Genomic DNA, 22556 nt, shown 5'->3' with positions numbered 1-22556 from the left:
ATTGCACCACTACACTCCAGGCTGGGTGACAGAGTGAGACCCTGTCTCAGAAAAAGAAGTAGCAGCTTGTGTGTCCCCACTCTTCTCACAGGTCCCTTGTCCAGCCTCGCCACATTCATGACGCCATTCAGACTTTAGCTAGTGCCCAGAGCTTGCCTCTTGGGAGAGGACTGGCTGGAGAACTCAAAGCGGCTTCCTTGTGTCATGAGAGCTCTGGCTCTGTCCTGCGTGCTCTCCCGTTCTCTTCAGCTCCTGTTCTGACAGGCTGAGGGGCAGGGCCACGGTCTGCAGTACGGGCAGACATGCAACAGGAGGACAGAACGTCAGCTCCCCTTGACATACACACAAAGTACTGGATTCTCTTGAGTCTGCATCCCCAACTCCTTCCCCTAAGGCAGAAGGAAGGAACGTCTCACCCCAATAGACCCTCCCGCAAAGTCCACGCTAAGATTCTCTGAGTGCCACCGCCCAGTCTTTTCTGTCGCCCAGGGGAGGAGGGGATGGAAGGGCTGGGGTGATGGTTGCTGAAGGTTAGGCCAGTTCTAGGCTCTCTTGTGAAACACCAGGAGAGAGGTCTGGTCCCAACCATGCGTTACTCTCTTTAGGACCTAGTGTCCCAGATTTGGGCCCCAGTCATCAATTCCAGCATAACATGAATCCCATTCAATATCCTATTACATAAACATAATGGGCTGGGGAAACGGAATGTCCCCTATACTCACCATCGGGTCTATTGCAAAGTAGAGATAGAGGATGAGGGGGATAAGAAAAGCAAGGGGCAAATCGGTCCCTCAGAAAGGGCAGCATAAAACATGCCTGAGGGCAAGAGTCCTCTCCTCCCTGAAGACCCTCAGCCTGGCAGGGCCAGCTTGACAGGTTCCAGGGGTGCAGCGACTTGGCGCCTGGCCCAGGATGATCCCTCCGCCATGCTCCTCATTGCTAGGGTCTTCCTACCCAAGCACCCAGGATAAGAAGCCAGACTCCTGTCCGTCTGAGCCCGGGGGCCTGCGCCCCATGCTGGAATAACCATGACTGCCTGGTGGGTGTTTTTAGTTCAGAAGGGGAAGTCGTTCTCCTGTGAATAATCTCCATACTTGAGCAAGGTGGGGAGCAGGTTGAGGGGGGAGAGGGGGTTGTCTAGAAAGGCGGGGAAGTTGCACCTGAGTGGGAAGTACCTCAATCCTGCATCCAGCAAGCAGAGCTGAGTAAGAGGCTGGAAAGTTCTGCCAGAGGCAGTGACACGAGCTCAGCCCCAGAAGCCTTTTGCCTCAGTCACCAGTTAAGTCTTCATGAACGCGTTTGAAATGTGAGATGACACCTTTTCTCCCTTCTGGGAGCTGGAGGAAAAGCAATCAGTTGAGAAATTCTGCTTCTGTCCATGCAGGTCAGGGGTAGGTCAAAGCAAGACCTGGCCTGCCCCTTTCTCTCAAAGCGCACCTGCAGAGACTGGTTCCACCTGGATTACACACACATGCAAACCAGCAGATGGCTTCCTCAAAGTTAATTACTGGATTATTAATTAAGCATCAGAGAATATGCCCAAGCTGCTGCTGAACTGCAATCCAATGGGCAGACTGAGGAGCCTCATTCCTTTCCCCTGCCTCTGAACCGGCCCCATGTGCTGGACCACAGGGATCGAGAGCTGGGCCGGGCGCCAGCATGGCCGTGGGCTCCATGGGCTACAGCCCATATGTGCAGCTACATGCCTGCCTCGGGGGGGTTTGTAAAGTTTAGATGAGATGATAGTTGTGAAAGCTTGTGTAAACACAAAACACAACAGAGGATTTTAAATACATACGAGGATTTCTTCAGGGAAGTTGGAAGGAAGACAAAGAAGTCTTTTGATTGTATTTGCTATTTTCTCCAGCTAACTTGTCTTCATGTTTAAAGTGGAATCCTTGCTCTACAGCTCAGCCCTGAAAGCTGCATCTCTAACCCCTGCCCAGCCCAGGCATTCTGAGTAAAAGAGAGCCCATCCCTTCTGTTTTGTAGTGGGAGCTCCAGAATGGACCTCCAGTGAGTGCTCTGCCAGGCAACTGATGCTGGAAATGGAAATGGCTCTGCAGCCAAGGAAGCAAGGATCCAGTTGGAGCCATCAAAGTCTTATTTCCCTGGATTAGGATCTGGGCCGCACCCTTGGTCTGTATAGATTTAGTCATTCCTAGGAATGTGTGGTCTTCGTGGCTGTGTCGGTCTCTTCTACCACCGAGCTGGTACGAAAGCTGTGGTCAAAATCTAGTCGTTCCCACAGACTCAATCTGTTTTTTTTTTCTCTCCATACCTGTGCATCTTCACACTTGTTCAAGGCTGGGATTCTCACAAGCGCATGACCTGGTCACACATGTCTCAGCATCCGAAGTGGCAAGACCATCAGATGCTGTGAAAACATTGATGCCGAAGTTCTGCCTCCCAGAACCACACAGCAGCTTCAGAACTCAGAGCCCAGAGATGAGCTCTGGACACCTGATGTCATCTGGCAAACAAGAAAACACCATGGCAGCCATGCCAAGGCCACCTAAACAAGGGCTTCCTCTGCCCTTCCCAACCTCCTTGGCAAAAGGGCAGAGCTTTTCCTGCTGGACTCGGGCTGCCGTAAGGAAGTCTACCTGGATTTAACACAAGGAGGAGCAACATAGACCCTAATGCCCCCTCCCCCTAATAACAGGCGAACCACTGAAACATCAGCTGCAAAAAGATTCTTCTTCCAGGTGCTTCAGTGGATCAGCCAACATTCTATCCGTTTACGAATTCATATGTAGTGAGGAGACCCATCCCTATAGTTAAAACTTTGGGAATCATGTTAATATTTTACATACTCAACATCAAATACAATTAAATCAACAAAGATGAGAGTTCAAAATCTAAATAGAATGCAAAAGAGAAACAAATTATCCTAGCTGTATTTCAAATGAATGCCATAACCATACTTAAAGTGGAACAAGAACTAACCAGAGTAACTTATGAACATAGTACTTTGACTATGTATCACAGTCTAAAATAAAAACAACTGCGATTAATACTAAATGCCGGATCGAAAATTTGAGTATTTGTAGGAGTATGAATTACCAATTCTAAATCTGCTTTCTGTGAATTGTAAGCAAATAACAAAATATATTGAATAGGAGTCAAGTTTCTCATGGTTGGAGAAGGAATTCCAACTAAGGAAAGAGGAGAAGAATAACCCCCATAGTGATGAATTGGAGTTAGACGTATTAGTATGAATTTATGGTTTTTAATATACAGAGACCCAGATAGATCAATGTACATATTTATATTTACATTCCTTCCCTCTGCCCACTTAAAGTGTCTGTAAGGCCAGGCACAGTGGCTCACACATGTAATCCCAGCACTTTGGGAGACAGAGGCTGGAGAATTGCTTGAGGCCAGGTGTTTAAGACCAGCCTGAGCAACATAGTGAGACCACACCGCTACAAAAAAATAGAAAAATTAGCCAGGTGTGGTGGTGCGTGCCTGTAGTCCTAGCTACATAGGAGGCTGAGGCAAGAGGATTGCTTGAGCCTAGGAATTCAAGGTCGCAGTGAGCTACAATCATGCTCCTGTACTCCAGCCTGGGCTACAGAGGAGACCTTGTCTCAAACAAACAAAAAAAAAGTGACTATAAGCCAAGACATCCCAGTGGCAATGAACGTACCTAGCACCCAGATCTTGATTTCTAAGAATGATAGAATTTCTATGTAAGAAGGATAGAATTTCTATCTATCTTAGAACGAAGAATTTCTAAGAATGATAGAATGATCTATCATTCTTCACTTTAAGGAGCCAGGGCTCCTTGCGGAAGTTACTAATTCAAGGCTAGGGCAGAGAACATACAAAATGAGTCTGGAATATCCTCTGCCAGAAAGTAGGGAAGTGCTGAAAAGAAAAAAATGACAAGGATGTGTCAAAAGGACACAAGAGCCCACTTGAAGGGGCTCCCACTAGCCAAATCTGGCACAATTTGGTCCTGAAAGTAAATAATAGCAATAGAATTTCAAGGAGTAGAATAAGAATCTAAGTTCATATGGACATAAATAAATAAATTCACTGTTTTTTTTTTTTTTTTTTTTGAGACAGGGTCTTGCTCTATCACCCAGGCTGGAGTACAGTGGTGTGATCATGGCTCACTGCAGCCTCAACTTCCTAGGCTGAAGCAATCCTCCCGCCTCAGCCTCTTGAGTATCTGGGATTACAGGCGTGTATCACCATGCCCAGCTCATTTTTTTGTGTGTTTTGTAGAGACAGAGTTTTGCACTGTTGCCCAGGCTGGTCTCAAACTCCTGGCTCAAGTGACCTTCCTGCCTCAGCCCCGCAAAGTGCTGGGATTACAGGTGTGAGCCACCCTACTTGGTCATGACTAATCATAATATATCTATTTCTGCTCATTGTCACTGAGTGGACCTGGAGGCTGAGGGCTGGAAGAGCAACTGGAATTGCTGTAGTCCCAAACATATCCCCTTTCATGTTGATGTGGCCCTGGCCAAGGTATCATTCCTGTGTGGCAGGAAGAAGAGAAAGCCCTTCCTTACAGTGAAAAGCCAGCTGATCCATGTGGAAGGAATTAGGGGGTTAGAAATTCACCATTTTGCAGCCATCACAGCAAGAGCCAGTTCTGCCAAGGATCATCAATGGATGCTAATGCTAGTGAGTGAAGGATTAATGAGGAACAGGGTATTTCTAGAGTCTCAAAGCATCCTCTACAAATTACTTATTAACTACAAAGAGAAATTAGTAACTTCAGAGTGGATTAACCTAGTGGACACCACCTTAAATAAATGGCCAAAGTTAACATCACCAACAACGGGACAAATGGAAATCACGTAGCTCCTGCTATGATGTTCTGGGAAGAGCACACCGTCACTGCTGTGGTGTTCCTGCCAAAAATAGAAAACCTAAATCTACCTGTGACAGATCATGCCCCAAACTGAGGGACATCACCCCCAATTCTGCCTATAAAATACAAAAAAAAACAAAAATAAGAAAACCTAAGGACAGTCTACAAAATAACCAATATGTGTTCTTTAAAAAAAAAAAAAGTCGGCCGGGTGCAGTGGCTCAAGCCTGTAATCCCAGCACTTTGGGAGGCCGAGACAGGCGGATCACGAGGTCAGGAGATCGAGACCATCCTGGCTAACACGGTGAAACCCCATCTCTACTAACAATACAAAAAACTAGCCGGGCGAGGTGGCGGGTGCCTGTAGTCCCAGCTGCTCCGGAGGCTGAGGCAGGAGAATGGCATAAACCCGGGAGGTGAAGCTTGCAGTGAGCTGAGATCCGGCCACTGCACTCCAGCCTGGGAGACAGAGCCAGACTCCGTCTCAAAAAAAAAAAAAAAAAAAAGTCAAGGTCATAAAAGACAAAGAAAGGCCAAGGGACTGCTCCAAATTAAAAGAGGCTAAAGAGAGTATCACAACTGGCCAGGTGTGGTGGCTCACGCCTGTAATCCCAGCGCTTTGGGAGGCTGAGGTGGGTGATCACCTGAGATCAGAAGTTCGAAACCAGCCTGGCCAATATGGTAAAACCCCATCTCTACTAAAAATACAAAAATTAGCTGAGTGTGGTGGTGGATGTCTGTAATTCCAGCTACTCGGGAGCCTGAGGCAGAAGCATCGCTTGAACCTGGGAGGCAGAGGTTGCAGTGACCCAAGTTCGCACCACTGAACTCCAGCCTGGGTGAGGAGAGTGAAACTCTGTCTCAAATAAAATAAAATAAAGAGAGAGAAATGATCACAACTAAGGGTCACGTATGATCCTGGATTAGATCCTGGAAGGAGGTCTGGGGGAGAAGCTGGGGGATGTTAGTGGGATAACTGGCAAAATTTTAATGTAGAGTTATGGATTAGAAAATAGGATTTTGTTTTGTTTTGTTTTTTTGAGATGGAATCTCGCTCTGTCACCCAGGCTGGAGTGCAGCGGCATGATCTCGGCTCACTGCAAGCTCTGCCTCCCAAGTTCACGCCATTCTCCTGCCTCAGCCTCCCAAGTAGCTGGGACTATAGGCACATGCCACCATACCTGGCTACTTTTTTGTACTTTCAGTAGTGATGGGGTTTTACTGTGTTAGCCAGGATGGTCTTGTGCTCCTGACTTCGTGATCTGCCCGCCTTGGCCTCCCAAAGTGCTGGGATGACAGGCTTGAGCCACCTCGCTTGGCTGACAATAGGATTTTTGAATGTTACATGTCCTGATCCTGAAACAGATATTGTGGTTAGGTAAAAGAATATTCTTGGGCCAGGCGCGGTGGCTCAAGCCTGTAATCCCAGCACTTTGGGAGGCCGAGACGGGCAGATCAGAAAGGTCAGGAGATCGAGACCATCCTGGCTAACACAGTGAAACCCCGTCTCTACTAAAAAATAAAAAAAAAAAAAAAAAAAAGAATATTCTTGGGCCAGGCGCGGTGGCTCAAGCCTGTAATCCCAGCACTTTGGGAGGCCGAGACGGGCAGATCACAAGGTCAGGAGATCGAGACCATCCTGGCTAACACAGTGAAACCCCGTCTCTACTAAAAAATAAAAAAAAAAAAAAAAAAAGAATATTCTTGCTCTTAGGAAATAGACACTGAAGTATTTATGGATAAAAGGACATGATGTCTGCAAATTATTTTTATACGGTTTAGAGAAAATATATACATATGTATAGAGAGAATGGTCTAATGATAAAGCAAAAAGGCAAAGTGTTAACAAGTGGTCAATTCGAATCGACTGAGTCAAGAGTATGTGGGGTTTTTTATTGTATTATTATAACTTTTCTATAAATGTAAAATTTTGTCAAAATAAATAAATAGGTTGCAAAACATTATGAATGTATTTAATACCATTGAACTCTACACATAAAAATAGTTAAGATAGTAGGCCTGGGGCAGTGGCTCATGCCTGTAATTCCAACACTTTAGGAAGCCAAGGCAGGAGGGTCACTTGAAGCCAGGAGTTTGAGACCAGCCTGGGCAACATAATCAGAACCTTTCTCCAAAAGAGAAAAAAGGCAGGTGTGGTGGCACATGCCTGTAGTCCCAGCTACTTGGGAGGCTGAGGTGGGAGGATAGCTTGAGCCCAGGAGTTCGAGGCTGCAGTGAACTACGCTCACGCCACTGCACTCCAGCCTGGGCAACTGAGCAAGACCTTGTCTCAAAAAAATAAAATAAAATAAAATAAATTTTTATAACCAACTATAATAAACACGAAAATACAGTTACAGAAAAAAATGGTATAAACCTTGACAATGTAAAAATAATAAAGCAACTATTAAAAAATGGAAATGAAATGAGAGAAATGGAAGGAAGTGTATGTGTGCCAATGTCCTATTTTTCATATGGGAAATAGGAAGTAAAGTGATAACAAATTAGTAACCTAAGAAACTGAGGTATAAGGATATTATTTAAAGTTACAATGAGAAAAATTAGAAGACATGAAAACCAGAAGCCGTTAGCAATGACTGCCACTGGGGAATAGAAGTGAAGGAAGAGGGAAAGAAGGCTTTTCGTTTCATGTCATGCTGTATTGTGTGAATCCTTCTCACTGCATGCATGTAGTACTTCTATGATAAAAACCCTAGACTATCCACAGTGGCTCACACCAGGAATCCCAGCACTTTGGGAGGCCCAGGCGGGTGGATCACTTGAGTCCAGGAGTTTGAGACCAGCCTGGGCAACATGGCGAAACTCCGTCTCTACTAAAAATACAAAAAAATAAGCTGGGCATGGTGGTGTGCCCTTGCGGTCCTAGCTATTCAGGAGGCTGAGGTGGGAGGATCATCTGAGCCTGGGAGGTTAAGGCTCCAGTGAGCTATGATCGTGCCACTGGACTCCAGCTGGGAACAGAAAGAGACTCTGTCTCAAAGAAAAACAACGACAACAACAACTAACTTACTTTATATTTAAAGAAAAAATTACCACATTATTAGAAATATTTTTAAACCAGAATGGGTTTTTTGGCTGACCTAGCGTTAGGGATACCATTTATGGCTATATGTCATTTCATTCAGTGGATGAATTCACCAAAAGATTTCTGTAATTTCAATCACATTTTAAAATGTATTGAATGAATGGAATACTTAAAGATGGTGAATCCTTTTATAAAATCAATGCCTACCTCAACATTTTTTGTGTATCTTTAAGTTTTTAAATTTGTTTTTGCTTTGTGTTATTCTTTACTAATAACTACCTAAAATTAAAAAGGAAAGTGACTCAAAATGAGTCATGGCTTTTTGTTTTAAGTTAAATTCTGTGAATGCAGAGACTCATGGCAGAGCAGGAACGCAACTATTTTTGGCTTAGTGAGGGTTGCTCGGCCACCATTGCCTCAAGTTAATCAGCCCCTAAAGCCTGTAACCAGGGACAGTGATGTTACTCACAGGATATCTGCAGATTGGGAAAAGAACATGCTAGAATTTTTACACAGGTGAGTGATTTGTACCACACTACCCTTTTTTCTTTCTTTCTGGCTGTTCATGTGGGGAAGAAGACATTCACACAGCAAGTCAAAAACAAACAGGCTGGACACAGTGGCTCACATTTGTAATCCCAGTGCTTTCAGAGGCTGAGGCGGGAAGATCACTTGAGGCCAGGCAAGGAGTTCATCACCAGCCTGGGAAACATAGTGAGACCCCATCTCTACAAAAATTTAAAAATTTGCCAGACATGGTAGCACGTGCTGTGGTCCTAGCTACTTGGGAGGCTGAGATGAGAGGATCCCTTGAGTCCCAGGAGTTTAAGGCTGCAGTGAGCTATGATCACATCACTGCACTCCAGCCTGGGTAACAGAGTGACACCCTGTCTCTAAAAACAAAACAACAATAAACAAAGGGAATGTAAATAGGACCTTTCTTCCAAGCAGTGGTAAATGTTAAAGCATTATTGTATTAGAAATGCATCAAAGCTGGGTGAGATGGCTGATACCTGTAATCCCAGTACTTTGGGAGGCCCGTGGGAGGATTGCTTGAGCCCAAGAGTTCGAGACCAGCCTGGGCAAAATGGCAAAACCCTGCCTCTACAAAATATTTTAAAAATAGCCAGGCATGGTGGCATGCACCTGTGGTCCCAGCTACTCAGACCCAGGAGGTTGAGGCTGCAGTAAGCCATGATTGAAAAAAAAAAAAGAAGCAGCAGCATCAAAGCTAGGTACTACCTCCAAAGACTTTTCATGTCAAGCACACCCACCCTTTGATTAAGGTGTTAAAATTCAGAAAGAAAAAATTTAGGAATTCGATTATACTTGATAATTATTGAAGAGCAAAAAGAGATACTGAACTGAATTATACTGAAGTATGTGTATTTCTTTTTAATTTAATTTTATTTTTTTTTGAGATGGAGTCTTACTCTGTCACCCAGGCTGGAGTGCAGTTGTTTGATCTCAGCTCACTGCAACCTCCGCCTCCCAGGTTCAAGTGATTCTCCCACCTCAGCCTGCTGAGTAGCTGGGATTACAGAAAGCCGCCACACCACCCGGTTAAATTTTTTTTGTATTTTTGTAGAGACGGGGTTTCACCATGGTGGCCAGGCTAGTTTTGAACTCCTGACTTCAGGTGGTCTGCTCGCCTCAGACTCCCAAAGTGCTGGGATTACAGGCACGAGCCACCGCGCCCAGTCATATGTGTATTTCTCTTTATCCTACTACAATTAATTGATAATGTTCTAGGAATACAGAATTGTCTAATGTTTTAACTGTTATTCTGAAGAGAGATATTTTGGTCAGAGAAAGTATAAAATTAATGAAAAAGTAAGCTAAAACTCAGTTACTCTCCCCTACAGGAAGCCAGGGTGTTCAATCAGGCCAGGCAGCCAGAGTAAAAGCACCATCTAATGGCACCCTATTCAAATTACAAGAATAGTACTTCAGAAGCATTACCATAGCATCTAGGTGTTCCTTGCAAACCCCAGAAGATTAAATGATGGCAAATGCAGTATTTTGTCTATATCTGACTATGGATGAAATTTACCTTAAGGCAGTGAGAAGGTTTGAAGTTACCTAATCCCTCTATTCATAGCTAGGCAGAATGTATTAACCACTTTTTTTTAAAAAATCTGTATCTAATGATGTTACGACAACTTAAAAATCTTGCTGACCAAGGACATGAAAAACCTCTACAATGAGAACTACAAAACACTGATGAAATAAAGAGGACACAAACAAATGGAAAGACATTCCATGCCTAGAATCATTAATGAGAAGAATTACTGTTGTTAAAATGACCATACTATGCAAAGCAATCTACAGAGTCAATACAATCCCTATCAAAATATCAACGACATTCTTCACATAGATAGAAAAAAAAAACCCTAGAATTTGTATGGAACAACAACAAAAAAGAGCCAGAATAGGCAAAGCCATCCTGAGCAAAAAGAACAAAGCTGAAAGCATCACACCACCCAACTTCAAAATATACTACAAAGCCATGGTAGCCAAAACAGCATGGTATTGGTATAGAAGCAGACACATAGACCAACGGAACAGAATAGAGAATCTGGAAATAAATCCACATATTTACAGCCAACTGATTTTCAACAAAGGTGCCAAGGACATATATTGGGGAAAGGACATCCTCTTCAATAAATGGTACCAGGAAAACTGTATATCCGCATGCAGAAGAATGAAACTAGACCCCCATCTCTCGACCTATACAAAAAGCAACACAAAATGGGTTAAAGACATAAATGTAACATCCAAACTATAAAACTACTAGAAGAAAACATAGGGGGCATGCTTTGGGACATTGGTCTGGGAAAAGGTTTTATGGCTAAGATTTCAAAAGCACAGGTAACAAAAACAAAAATAGACAAATGGGGTCATATTGATCTAAAAAGTTTCTGCACAGCAAAGGAAACAGTAAATAGAGTGAAAAGACAACCTGTAGAATGGGATAAAATATTTGCAAGATATTCATGCAACAAGGGACTAATATCCAGAACATATAAGGAACTCAAACAACTCAACAGCATAAAATGACTAATCACATTAAAAAGTGGTCAAAACATCTAAATAGACATTCCTCAAAAGAGGACATACAGGCATATGAAAAAATGCTCAACAGCACTAATTATCAGGGAAATGCAAATCAAAAACACAATGAGATACCACCTCACGCCTGTTAGAATGACTATTACCCAAAAAATGTAAGATAACAAGTGTTTGTGAGGCTTTGGAGAAAAGGAAACCCTTGTGCACTGTTGGTGAAAATGTAAATTATTACAGGCATTATAAAAAACAATATGGAAGCTCCTTAAAAATTAAAAATAGAACTACCATATGATCCAACAATCCCACTGTGGATACTTATCCAAAGGAAAGGAAATGAGTATATCAAAGGGATGCCTGCACCCCCATGTTTGTTGCAGCACTATTCACAATAGCAAAAGGAATCAACCTAAGAGTCCATCAAAAGATGAACGGACAAAGAAAATGTGGTAAATGTATACAATGGAAAACTATTTAGCCATAAAAATGAATGAAATCCCATCAGGTCAGCAACATGGATGGAACTGGAGGTCATTAGGTTAAGTGAAATAAACCAGGAACAGAAAGACAAATATCACACATTCTCACTCATATGTGGAAGCTAAAACAGTTGACTTCATGGAGGTCAATAGTAGAATGATGGTTATCAGAGGGTGGGAAGGGGATTGGGGGATAGAGAGAGGTTGGTTAATGGGTACAACTGTATAGTTAGATAAAAAGAGTAAGTTCTAGTGTTCTATAACACAGTAAGGTAACTATAGTTAACAGTAACTTATTGTATACTTCAAAATAGCTAGAGGAGTAGATTTGAAATGCTCCTAAAACAAAGAAATGATCAATGTTTGAGGCGATGGATACCCCAATTACCCTGATTTGATCATTACACATTGTATATATGTACCAAAATATCACATGTACCCCATAAACATGTATAATTATTATATATCAACTTAAAAATGTTTTAAAATCTTGCTGGCCTAGGAAAGACTGACCCTCCCAGACCTAGCCGATTCTCAGAGATAGCAAAAGGCTTAGCCATGAACATACCTTTCTTAAGCAAAATAACCAATGCTGAGTCTATACCTCCAAAAACCACCTCCTCATCTAACTCACATACCACACCAAGATTTCTCCTGACCCAAATCATTCCAGAGCCACGCATCTGGCAACCAGAGGCCATCCCTACAACGCAGAGCCCACTAGAATTATTCAAACTGCCAATCCTAAGCTGTTCACCGTGCCCTGCCTTTCCTCTCGTGAAAAAACCCCAATAAAGGCTTTGGGCTGGGCATTCCCCTCACTCCTATCTTCAGCCCCCTGAGCATCCCTGGTGCTTCCCCTGTGGCCCTGCGTGGCATAGTGTATTCTCTTTTCTCAAGCAAGGTAAGTAACAAAAATCTTCTTTCAGTGACATTGACCTCTCCATGTTCTCACCTCTGTAAGTTAAAAACCTGCAAGTACAGATGAGTCACAGAACCCTGGCTAACCCATTTCAGTGAAGAACACTGTCACTCCAGTTTCTAGGTAGGACACTTTTATCCAGAAAATGTCCCCACTCTGTTTTTTACAAATATGCAGCATTTGGGGCCCAGTTGTCATTTTCAGGCAAAGTAACCAATGGGGCTATAAAATGGAAAGGGGGAAAGACAGAGGAGAAAGAGAGGAAAGGATGTCAGTGTGCACATGAAATATTTGTGCCGCATCTCAATCCTGACAACAGGATCTGCCATTTCTCTCCAACTCCAGGAGCATTAGCCTCTTGTCTTCTGCTGCCTGTAAAGCTGCTTCTGTCCCTTGACCAGAGGTGGTTTTATGGTGAAGCTAACAGCTTAAGCCTCAGGACGCATCACTTGGCATTTGGTCCCTTCCAAAGATAATGCCAAATTTTCTATTTGCAATTTGTATCCTTTCTACTAAAGAGAGTCCATAAAAATGGTATAAGCTTCATGCCCTACAAAACCTGGGATAGTGAGAGGGTCATGGCCCTAGGAATCCCAGAAGCGAGTCCTGCTCTTCCACCCAACCATTTGGGCTCCAGTGTCCTCATCTTAAAAAGAGGGGCTTCAAGAGATATAAATATGTTTAAAGAAAAAAAAGAGGGGCTAACAAGACCTTCTTGTCTGAAGTTCCCTTTTCCTTCCTCCTCAGCCGCATTCATTTCTCTACATCTGCTAATAAAGCAATATGCTATTGCCTGGCATGTGTCTACCGAGGCTCACTTTGCATAATGGCTTTTTAAAGATGCTAAAAAAGCCCTGAAAAATGCATCGTAAAAATAAAAGTCAGTTCTTAACCATACACTGGCTAATGAACACTCAGAAAATAAGAGCTAAGCTTTTGTGATGAAGCCTGACACCCATACTCAAAATTGGATGTGTCAGGGTCAACTCAGGGCTATGTTCTGGGGCCAGTAGCCTTGCTTCTAATCTGGTTCTGCCACTGTTTGTGTTTGGCTCTGGGCAAGTCATTCAACATTTGTATCCTCCCGGACCCACTACTGCTGGAACTCAAGTCTCTGGGCTTGCTTCTTGACACGACAAGCAAAGGGACTAAGCCAGAGGATCTCTGAGGACTCCTCTGTGTCTTGATTGTTTGGTTCTGTTTCTATCTGCCTCTCTTGCTGGTGCCACCTTCCTATTCACCATTGCCCCAAAACTTGACCAGACTCTATCTTACCACGCCAAGCTAACTCGGGTAAGCCATCTAATTAAAGAGGAAAAGACAGAGAAAAAGTGTGTGTTAGTCCGTACTTGCACTGCTATAAAGAAATACCTGAGACTGGTAATTTATAAAGAAAAGAGGTGTAATTGGCTTATAGTTCCACAGGCTGTACGGGAAGCATAGCAGCTTCTGCTTCCAGGGAGGCCTCAGGAAACTTTCAATCATGGTGGAAGGCAAAGGGGAGGCAGGCATCTTACATGGCCAGAGCAGGAGCAAGAGGTCCTGGGAGGTGCTGCACACTTTTAAACAACCAGATTTCATGAGAACTCACTCACTATCAGAACAGCATTGAGGGAATGGTGCTAAACCATTCATGAGAAACCACCCCCAGGATCCTATCACCTCCCACCAGGCCCTACCTCCAACACTGGGGATTACAATTAAACATAAGATTTGGTGGGGACACAGATCCAAACCATGAGACAGCAAGGGAGGAGAGGACACAGAAGGGAAAGAGCTGGGACATTGTACAAGAAGACAGGGAGCAGAGTCAGAACCCAGGCAGGCCTCAGCAACCTGGAAACTCCTCCTCCTGCGCTTGGGCCAGACACCATGGTTCTGATGGGGAGCCTACTCCCACGGCCGGCAGTGGGTTTTTTCCTAGAATAATTAGCCAGACTTTGGCCTGCAGACCTCCTAGAAAAGGGTCCACATGGACCCACTAATGCCACACGTCAAGTCTCTGTGGTAAAGCAGAATGCAGAAGAAAGAGCATGAATCCGGTATACTAGTTAAACTGGCTTTTGGTGACTTATTCTCAGGCCAGCTTCCCTTTTAAGTTGCTATTGAGACTCTCCAACCCTGCGAGAAGGAAGACAAAAGCCTCAGTCTAGCTGCAGGCACTTCTTATTCCATAAGAACTAGGAGATTGCTGTTGTTTCTGTGTTTGTTTTAATATCTCCAGCAGGAGCTGGAGATTCTGGCAAGAACTGTCATTCAATAAACACCTGGTAAATGAAACCGAGTTTTCTCCCTCTTCCTGCTAAGAGCATGAGATTCTGCTGGACTTCAGACCTCCACACAGCTTGTCAGCTTGCCATCTGTTTTTGTCTCAGGCTACCTGCATTCTCCTGCCAACTCAGTCTTCCTGAAACAACCAGATTGCAACAGTTCTCTCTGTCCAGTACCTGGCAGAGACAAGCACCCAATCATGGCTCGTTAGCCTTCCATTCACCTCCCTCTGCACCGGCTGTTTCTTTCTTGTTTTTTTTTTTTTTTTTTTTTTTTTTTCTTTCTTGGTTTTTAAGCCCCAGGTTTCACAGCCTAGTCCGCTGGGTTTCCGTGTGCGGTCAGCTTCATGCAATCATTAAACGAGCATTTTACTTAGTGCTTGTCATGTGAGAGGCACTGGCCCAGACCCTTCCACATATGGCATCTCCTTTAATGTCATAAAAACCCTGAGAATCAGGTCCGTTCACCCCATCACATAGTTGTGGGAATAGACTGGGAACCCACGGGTAATTTGCCCAAGGGCCCAGCCTATCCAGCAGCACGGTCAGAATGGAAAACCCAGAACCCAGGTTTGAGTCTACCACCAAAGCACAAAAAGTGCCTCCGGACAGAGGCCCCTGGAACAAGACTTGGCCTGCCAGCAGTTCGGTGGTTCTCCAAACACACACTCATATTCCCGAACCACTCCAGACTCACTCAGGCCTAGAAAGCACCCACCATCCTCAATAGACTGCCCACCCAGCAGGTTGTCCAGAACAATGTCCCACATTCTAGTGTTGGTCCAAGGTATGATTCTGGGTTTGAGACTCCTGCCTTAGGTCTTCCGCCTGACTCAGCTGTGCTGAGTCATGCATTTATTTGCCAATGGATCCTTCTGCTTATTTATACCAGTACCCCCTGGATTAAATACATACTCCCCACCTTAGTTTTATTATTAGCCATTTATATAATATAAGCTGAATGCTGACCAGGAACCAAGCACTATACCAAATATTTATGCTAATTATCTCTTTTAATTGTCTTCAATCTCTACAGTAGTTTCAATCACCGGGCAGTCATTTTGTAGGTGAGGAAATGGAGGCTTCGTGAGGTTACAAAACTTGTTCAAGGTCACAAAGTATTAGAGCCAGGACTTGACCCAGGCAGCACATGAACCCTCAACCACCACACCATTAACATTCAGATCTACAGCTCTTTCCTAGCTGGTTCACCTATTACTGACCAGTCTACACACACACACACACACACACACACACACACACACACACACAGAGAGAGAGAGACAGAGAGACAGAGAGAGAGAGCTACCCTATCTGGTCCTAAAATGATTAAAGCAAACCAAGAGTTAATTCATTCACCCTCCACCTAACTTCCAAGTGTCCCTACCCTTGCCAAACTTCCTGTGAGCTACTTTCTAATCACCGTGACCAAGAGAAGAGCAGGTCAAGACTGAAGGTGGCATGACACTCACTAGCCTGTCTTCCCACTGGGCACTGCCTCCTAATCTTGTGTTCTGCAGGCCTCAAATCTCCTAGCAGAATTTCTGATCCCCAAGACTGGAATACAATTTTTCAAAGGTTCACAGGAAATTTCTTGAGGGCCAGCCACTCCTAGAGTTCAGCTTCCAGCATGTTAGCCACCTAACTTACTCTCTGTTCCCCTGCAGAGGTCCTTGATTTACCATCTGGGTGGCTTTCCTTGTACCATTTGGAGCAGGAGGCACATAGCAAAAAGGATGAAAGCTTGGGACTTGGCATCAAATGTCCCTGGCTTTACAGTGCTACAAAGTTCTTCTTCTGTCAAACCAAAATAATCATATCAACTTCAGAATGTTGTAGTGGAGATAAATGAGGTAATGCATATTAAGTGCTCAGTATACAGTAAGTGCCCACTAATTGGTAGCTATTATCATTTTCTCACCCTCCCACCTGGAATATGCTTCCCAAGTCCACCATATGTTCCACTTCCACCATTACTTTAAGACTTAATGCAAATGGCAACTCACCCAATTCCTAGCCAGGTGAGTTCAGTTCAGTAGAAGCAACACTGATGGAGCATCTTCTACACACAACACACCACGCCAGGTATTGGGGATACAAAAATAAATAAGACATGCCCTTGAATTTAAGTTCACAGCCTTAAGGGAGACAGAAAAGAAACAGCTCATTTCAATGCTACCTAGTAAGTGCAGTGACATAGGATGCCGTGGAACAGGAGGGGTGAGTTAACCATCATGGAGGGCCCTGGGGGCCAAGATGAGGAGTCTGAGCTGAATTCTGAAGGCAGGGAGAAGCAATTGAAGGAATTTAAGCAGAGGGGTCAAATGTACAGATGTATGCTTCATAAAAGAATCACTTTAGTAGCAATGTGGAAAAAGAAGTTAGGAGAGTATGAATCATCCAATCAAGAAATGGTATCCTTAACAAGACAGTGCAGGAGAGGGAGCGAGAAAGAAAGGATGGATTTCTAGATCGCGAACACCGAAGACCTTAAAATTGGGCATTGGGCAGTGTCCAATCCTTCGATGTTTAGATATTAAGAGAGAAGGAGGCAACACAGAGGTCACTGTATCCATTATATTTTAGAAATCAACTCTCTCAGGGCCCTTAGGACAATTTAACTTGCATTGTAGTTTTCTGTTGTTTGTTCATGTGGTCAATCAACTAACACTTACTGTCCACTTAAATACCAGGTCCTACCTTGGGTGAAGGTTTCAATGACAAATTGTCGATAAGAAGAATCAGCAAAGATCAAGGGAAAGATATAAGCCCTGGGGAATGGTGTGGTTTGGCTGGAAGGTGTGGCAGGAAGATGAAGACGTGGGGAACCCGACTTGAGACTCACGTGGGGTCAGACTGTGTAGGGCTGAGGCTGGAAAGTTTGAGCCCTGAGTGGTGCACATGAGGAGACACCAAAGGTTTTAAAGAGGGGAGAGAGGAACGGATGCTCTCACAGGGGAGAGCCCAGAATGTCTTATTTGTCTCCTTTGGGAATTCCTGAGGCCTCACGTTTTCCATCTTGGTTTCTGTTTCATGTTGGTTCTCTCCCCACTGGTGGGTCTTGTTCCCCTGTTATAAGGCTGGGAAACCCTCCTGCCCCTCTCTAGAAGGCAGGACAGAAGCCCAAGAGATAGTGAAAAATTCATGTTGAGTGATCATGGATGGCAAAGACCCTGGGTGCACGTAGTTTCTGAATAAAAACCTTAGTATGTTATTATTATTATTATTATTATTTCTTCAGGGACCAGTTCTCTGTTTCTGGGGAGAGCCACTTCAATTCCATATCTACAGAATGCATATTTGCTGTAACTAATGATCAGCAGGGAGAAGATAAAGAAAAAAAAAAAGTAAACACTAGGGCATCCAGAAATCCTTTTGGCTTCAGAACATAAGAGTTTTTTCAGAAATAAATTTCCTTCTTACATTGGTTTGATCCAGAATTAAAATGAGTTCATATTATGTGAGTCCTCACTGTGACTGTCCATGGAAGGCCTCTCAGGATGGGGTTTGGAGTTGTGGGAGATCTCAGGATTCAAAATCCACCACAGATAATGCCAAAAGTTTTCTGTACATCAACAGTTAATAATGGCTATAATATTTTGGCTATATTTTCTCATTAAACTGGATGACCAAAAAAGACTTTGGAGTTAATTACGTCTAAAGAGTGCACTGTAATGTTTGCATCCAGCCCACTGTCTGGGGATCCCGGTGCTCACAGGCCTCCATCACAGACCTGGCACATCTGGAGCCTACCTGCTGGGCTGCCTCGTGGAAGAGCTCCTGCACCTGGGACATCTGGGTCATTCTCCAGCAAACGGGATCCTGGCGATCTGGACAGGGAAACTGCTCTGGAAGATAACAGCATCCTTGGTCAGGCTGGTTCCTCCTCTCCTCTGCTCTTGTTGTCCATCCTTTCTCTCTACTAGAATTGTTCAAACTACCAGGCGAGGCCCTGGCCGGGGAAGAAGCCTTGTCTGCCTCATCTGAAAACTTGGCCGGGTTACGTTTTTGGTACCCAAGTAGATCCCGCTGGTCCTTCAGAGCCCACCTGTGCTCAAACATTGCTGCCCTAAAGCCTCAGGCACTCCCAGCTCTCTCCTTCTTCCCTGAACTCCTTAAATATGTGAGGGTCACAGCCCAGCTGCCCAGCCTTGAGGACACAGAGTCACACTCCTCTCCTGCCCTCAGGTGCCTCGTGAACCCCTCTCTCCAGGAGGAGGGCATCATGACTCACTAGACCTGGCTGCAGGTGGTGAGTGAATGTAGCTGAGCAGAGGGGAAAGCGGCCATGAGGAGGCTGTCTTGGGACCCTTCTGGAGCAGGGCCGGAGAAGGGTAGGGGAGAGAAGAGGGTGGGTGAGAAAAGGCTGGACAGGACTAGGGCAGCTCCTCAATCCACCCCCAGGCACCCACCCCTTCGCGCTGGACCTGGCTTTCCCTGAGGGGAGGGGAAGTTTGTCCCCCTGCTCTGTGTGGCTCTTCCCCCCAGCACAGTGCTGCAAGGTAGACGGGGCTCAGGACCCTTTGGAAGAAGGAGGAAGGGGGAGGACGAGAGCAAAAGGGAAGGGTAGAGCTGGTCGTCCTGGGAAGAAGGCGGCTAAGGACAGCAGCCAGCGCTGGTGAGGAGGGAAGGCGCCCGGGCACCAAGAGTGGAGGGTTGGGGGAACAGGGTTAGCCCAGTGGGAAGCTGGGAAGGCTGGGGGACTTCGTGGACTGCAGTCCTGCCAAAAGCCGGGTGACAGGTAAAGGACCAGAGCACCCGGGTGTCCCCCACAGAGCAAGGGACCCCAGGCTTCAACCCGCCCTTCCCACCGCCCCGCAGAGCCCGCTCCTCCGCGGAGCCTCGACCCTCACGTCTGGGCCGCGCTGGGACCCGGACCCCTTGGCACCCCACGCAGACGCGAACCCCCACCCCAAGTACTGGGGCCACGCCCGTGTGCCGGCGCGCGGGTGACCGGCGGTAGGGGAGAATCCACCTGGGCGGGGAGGTGGGGGCAAAGGTGACCCCAGACCTGGCTCCTAACTGCGGGCCGGGGAGAGGAACTGTCCCGAGACCACCCTCTCCACCCCCCACAGCCCTTCCGCCCTCACCTGCTCCCAGGACAGCCAGCTCCCAGCGCCGGGCCAGCCCGGTCCCCGCCCCCCTGCCACGTGGCTGCCCCGGCTCTGCTGCACGGGTCCCAGCTGTCCTGTCCCGGCGGGGACAACCCTGCCACGCCAGCACCGGGAGTCTCGGGCCCAGGTGGAGAGGGGGCGGTGCAGAGGCTTTCCCTCCGCAAGGGTCGGGCCTTCGCACCTAACTGGACAAGAACTTTCACCTGGGTAGGGGCAGGGCTGGCAGAAAACAGGGAGTAGGGGCCGCAAGCACACAGGCTCAACGTGACCAGCCACTGCTGCTCCCCCCTCGACAGTGCCACCAGCGGAGGTGCCCAGCCCCGGGACCAGGGGGCTAGGGGCAGGAGCCTACCCTGTGCGGCTCTGAGGAATGGCTGTGAGCACTGCACGCAGGACTGAGAAAGCCCGGAGTAAGCCCGGAGTGCAGGGAAACCCGCAGCCCCCTGGGCAGGTGCCGAGAAGCATCTGGACAAGCTGACCGAGACCCCGGTAGCGGGGGTCTCCGTGTGCGCCTGGCTGCGTGATCAGGTGACCCCAGACTCTGAGGGTGTGGAAGTGCTTTTGCCAGGAAAGTGCTCTGGGCATGCTGTATAGGGGTGAATTACCCTTACCACTTTCAGCAAGATCCAGAACTGCCTTTCCTAGGGGTGAACTAAGGTTTCCAGGACCTCATGTTGCAGGAAAAAAAAAACCTAAATTAACATACAGAGAGATTAAATTATCTCCATTCCCAATCTGGCATATTTCCTAAACCTTAAATAACTTGTGAGGCTTCCATGTGGGCTTCTGAGAAACAGGAGGGCAGCTGGGAGAACTTCCCACGCCCACAAGCCTTTGTGTGAAAATCCCTAAAAATAGAGGTTGTTCTTTTAAAAACAAAGGGGAAGGCTAAGCCATGGGAACACTGACAGAACCTAACCTCTCGCTTCTGCTCCAGCAAAGACGTGTGTGAAGATATAGAACATCAAATTTGCCATTTTTACCATTTTAAGTGTACAGTTCAGTGGCATTAATCACACTCACAATATTGTCCAGCCATCACTGCTATTTCCAAAACGTTCATCGTCCCCAGTAGAAACTCTATACCCACTAAGCACTAACTCCCCGTTTCGCCTACCCGCAGAGATAACTCCCTTCATCTACTTCCCGTCTCTATGGATTTACCTATTTTGTATATTTCATGTAAGTAGAATCATACAATACTGGTCCTTTTGTGTCTGGCTTACTTTACTCAGCATAACGTCCTCAAGGTTCATCCATGTTGTAGCATGTGTCAGAATTTCATGTTCAGCAAAGAAGTTTTTAATAACCCATCTCTGCCAGAAAAAAAGACCCCCCAAAAATTACAGACTAGCCATCTGTGAACAAAGGATGAAGAGGCGGACAGGTTGACACAGTTATAATACTGAAATCCATTATGCAGTCACCCCTTGGCATCTGCAGGGGATTAGCTGCAGGCTCCCCGACCAATACCAAAATCCATAGATGCTTAAGTCTCTGATATAAAATGATGTAGTATTCGCATTTAAACTACACACATCCTCCCACATACTTTAAGTCATCTCCAGATTACTTACAATACCTAATTCAAGGCCAGGCACAGTAGCTCACACCTGTAATCCCAGCACTTTGGGAGACCAAGGTAAGAGGATCGCATGAGCCCAGGAATTCGAGACCAGCTTGGGCAATATGGTGAGAGCCTATTCTTTTCCCCACAAAAGAAATTTTAAAAATTAGCTGGGCATGGTGGTGCATACCTGTAGTGCCAGTTACTTGGGAGGCTGAGGTGGTAGGATTGCCTGAGCCCAGGATGTTGAGTCTTTAGTGAGCCATGATCATACCACTACATTACGCCTAAGTGACAGAGTGAGATCCTGTCTTAAAAAAAAAAACAATCAAACCAAAAAAAAACTATGTAAATCGTTGTTATACTGTATTGTTTAGGGAATAATGACAAGAAGAAAAGTTTGTACATGCTCAGTACAGATGCAACCACGCTCTTTTTTTTTTTTAAACCAAATATTTTTGACCTGCCATTGGTCAAATCCACAGATATGAAGGGCTGACTGTATTTCCATGATCCATCGGTATGACCAGCAGAGTCATTCTTCTTATTCATTTGTGGTGGGTCATACATCACACTTTGTTTTTTTTTTTGCCTCAAGCTGGTTTCCTCTTCGCTGTCATCTTCCGATGAGCCTCCCTCTAAGTGTCAACATGAATTCTGAACAATCTACATTCAATTCCATATCAGCCTGAGTTAAAAACATTAGAAAAGGAAATCCACCTCTTGCTTTATAACCACCTACTTCCTGTCACTCATCATTTTCTAAATAAATGAGAAATCCCCTTCAAAGTTTACAAGCATCTTCTAAACCCAGGAACAAATATATTTGTTTCTTTTCTTCATGTTAAGGCTAGAGAAACCTGCCCTTTGCAAAGAAAAAAAATATATATCCTGCTTAATGTAGATTTTTCTTATAACAATGACACTAACCTTAAAAAAAAAATACTCATGTTGAAAAATAGTATCCTGGCTGGGCAAGGTGGCTCACACCTGTAATCCCAACACCTAGGGAGGCTGAGGCAGGTGGATCATCTGAGGTCAGGAGTTTGAGACCAGCCTGGCCAACATGGTGAAAACGTATCTCTACTAAAAACACAAAATTTAGCCAGGTGTGCTGGTAGGCACCTGTAATTCCAGCTACTCGGGAGGCTGAGACAGGAGAATCGCTTGAACCCAGGAAGTAGAGTTTGCAGTGAGCTGAGATCGTGCCACCGCACTCCAGCCTGGGCGACAGAGTAAGACTCTGTCTCAAAAAAAA

At 45.4% G+C, this 22556-nt stretch overlaps 1 protein-coding gene across 1 annotated transcript in view; it reads right to left on the bottom strand.

The window, feature by feature from the left end:
* The window catches only part of SLC12A8 (solute carrier family 12, member 8), a 130320-nt gene extending 110553 nt beyond the window's left edge, over positions 1 to 19767 (bottom strand). The window contains exons 1-2 of the mRNA XM_011950769.1: positions 19708 to 19767; positions 18371 to 18465 (exon numbers count right to left, since the gene is read on the bottom strand). Of these exons, the coding sequence (XP_011806159.1) occupies positions 18371 to 18421 (51 nt within the window). The 5' untranslated portion in view covers positions 18422 to 18465; positions 19708 to 19767. The remainder of the gene's footprint in view (positions 1 to 18370; positions 18466 to 19707) is intronic.
* Positions 19768 to 22556: the final 2789 nt, after the last annotated feature.

Source organism: Colobus angolensis, unplaced genomic scaffold, assembly GCF_000951035.1.
Source record: "Colobus angolensis palliatus isolate OR3802 unplaced genomic scaffold, Cang.pa_1.0 Scaffold31, whole genome shotgun sequence".
Classification (NCBI taxonomy): Eukaryota; Metazoa; Chordata; class Mammalia; order Primates; family Cercopithecidae; genus Colobus; species Colobus angolensis.
This window is presented reverse-complemented; position numbering and strand designations above follow the sequence as displayed.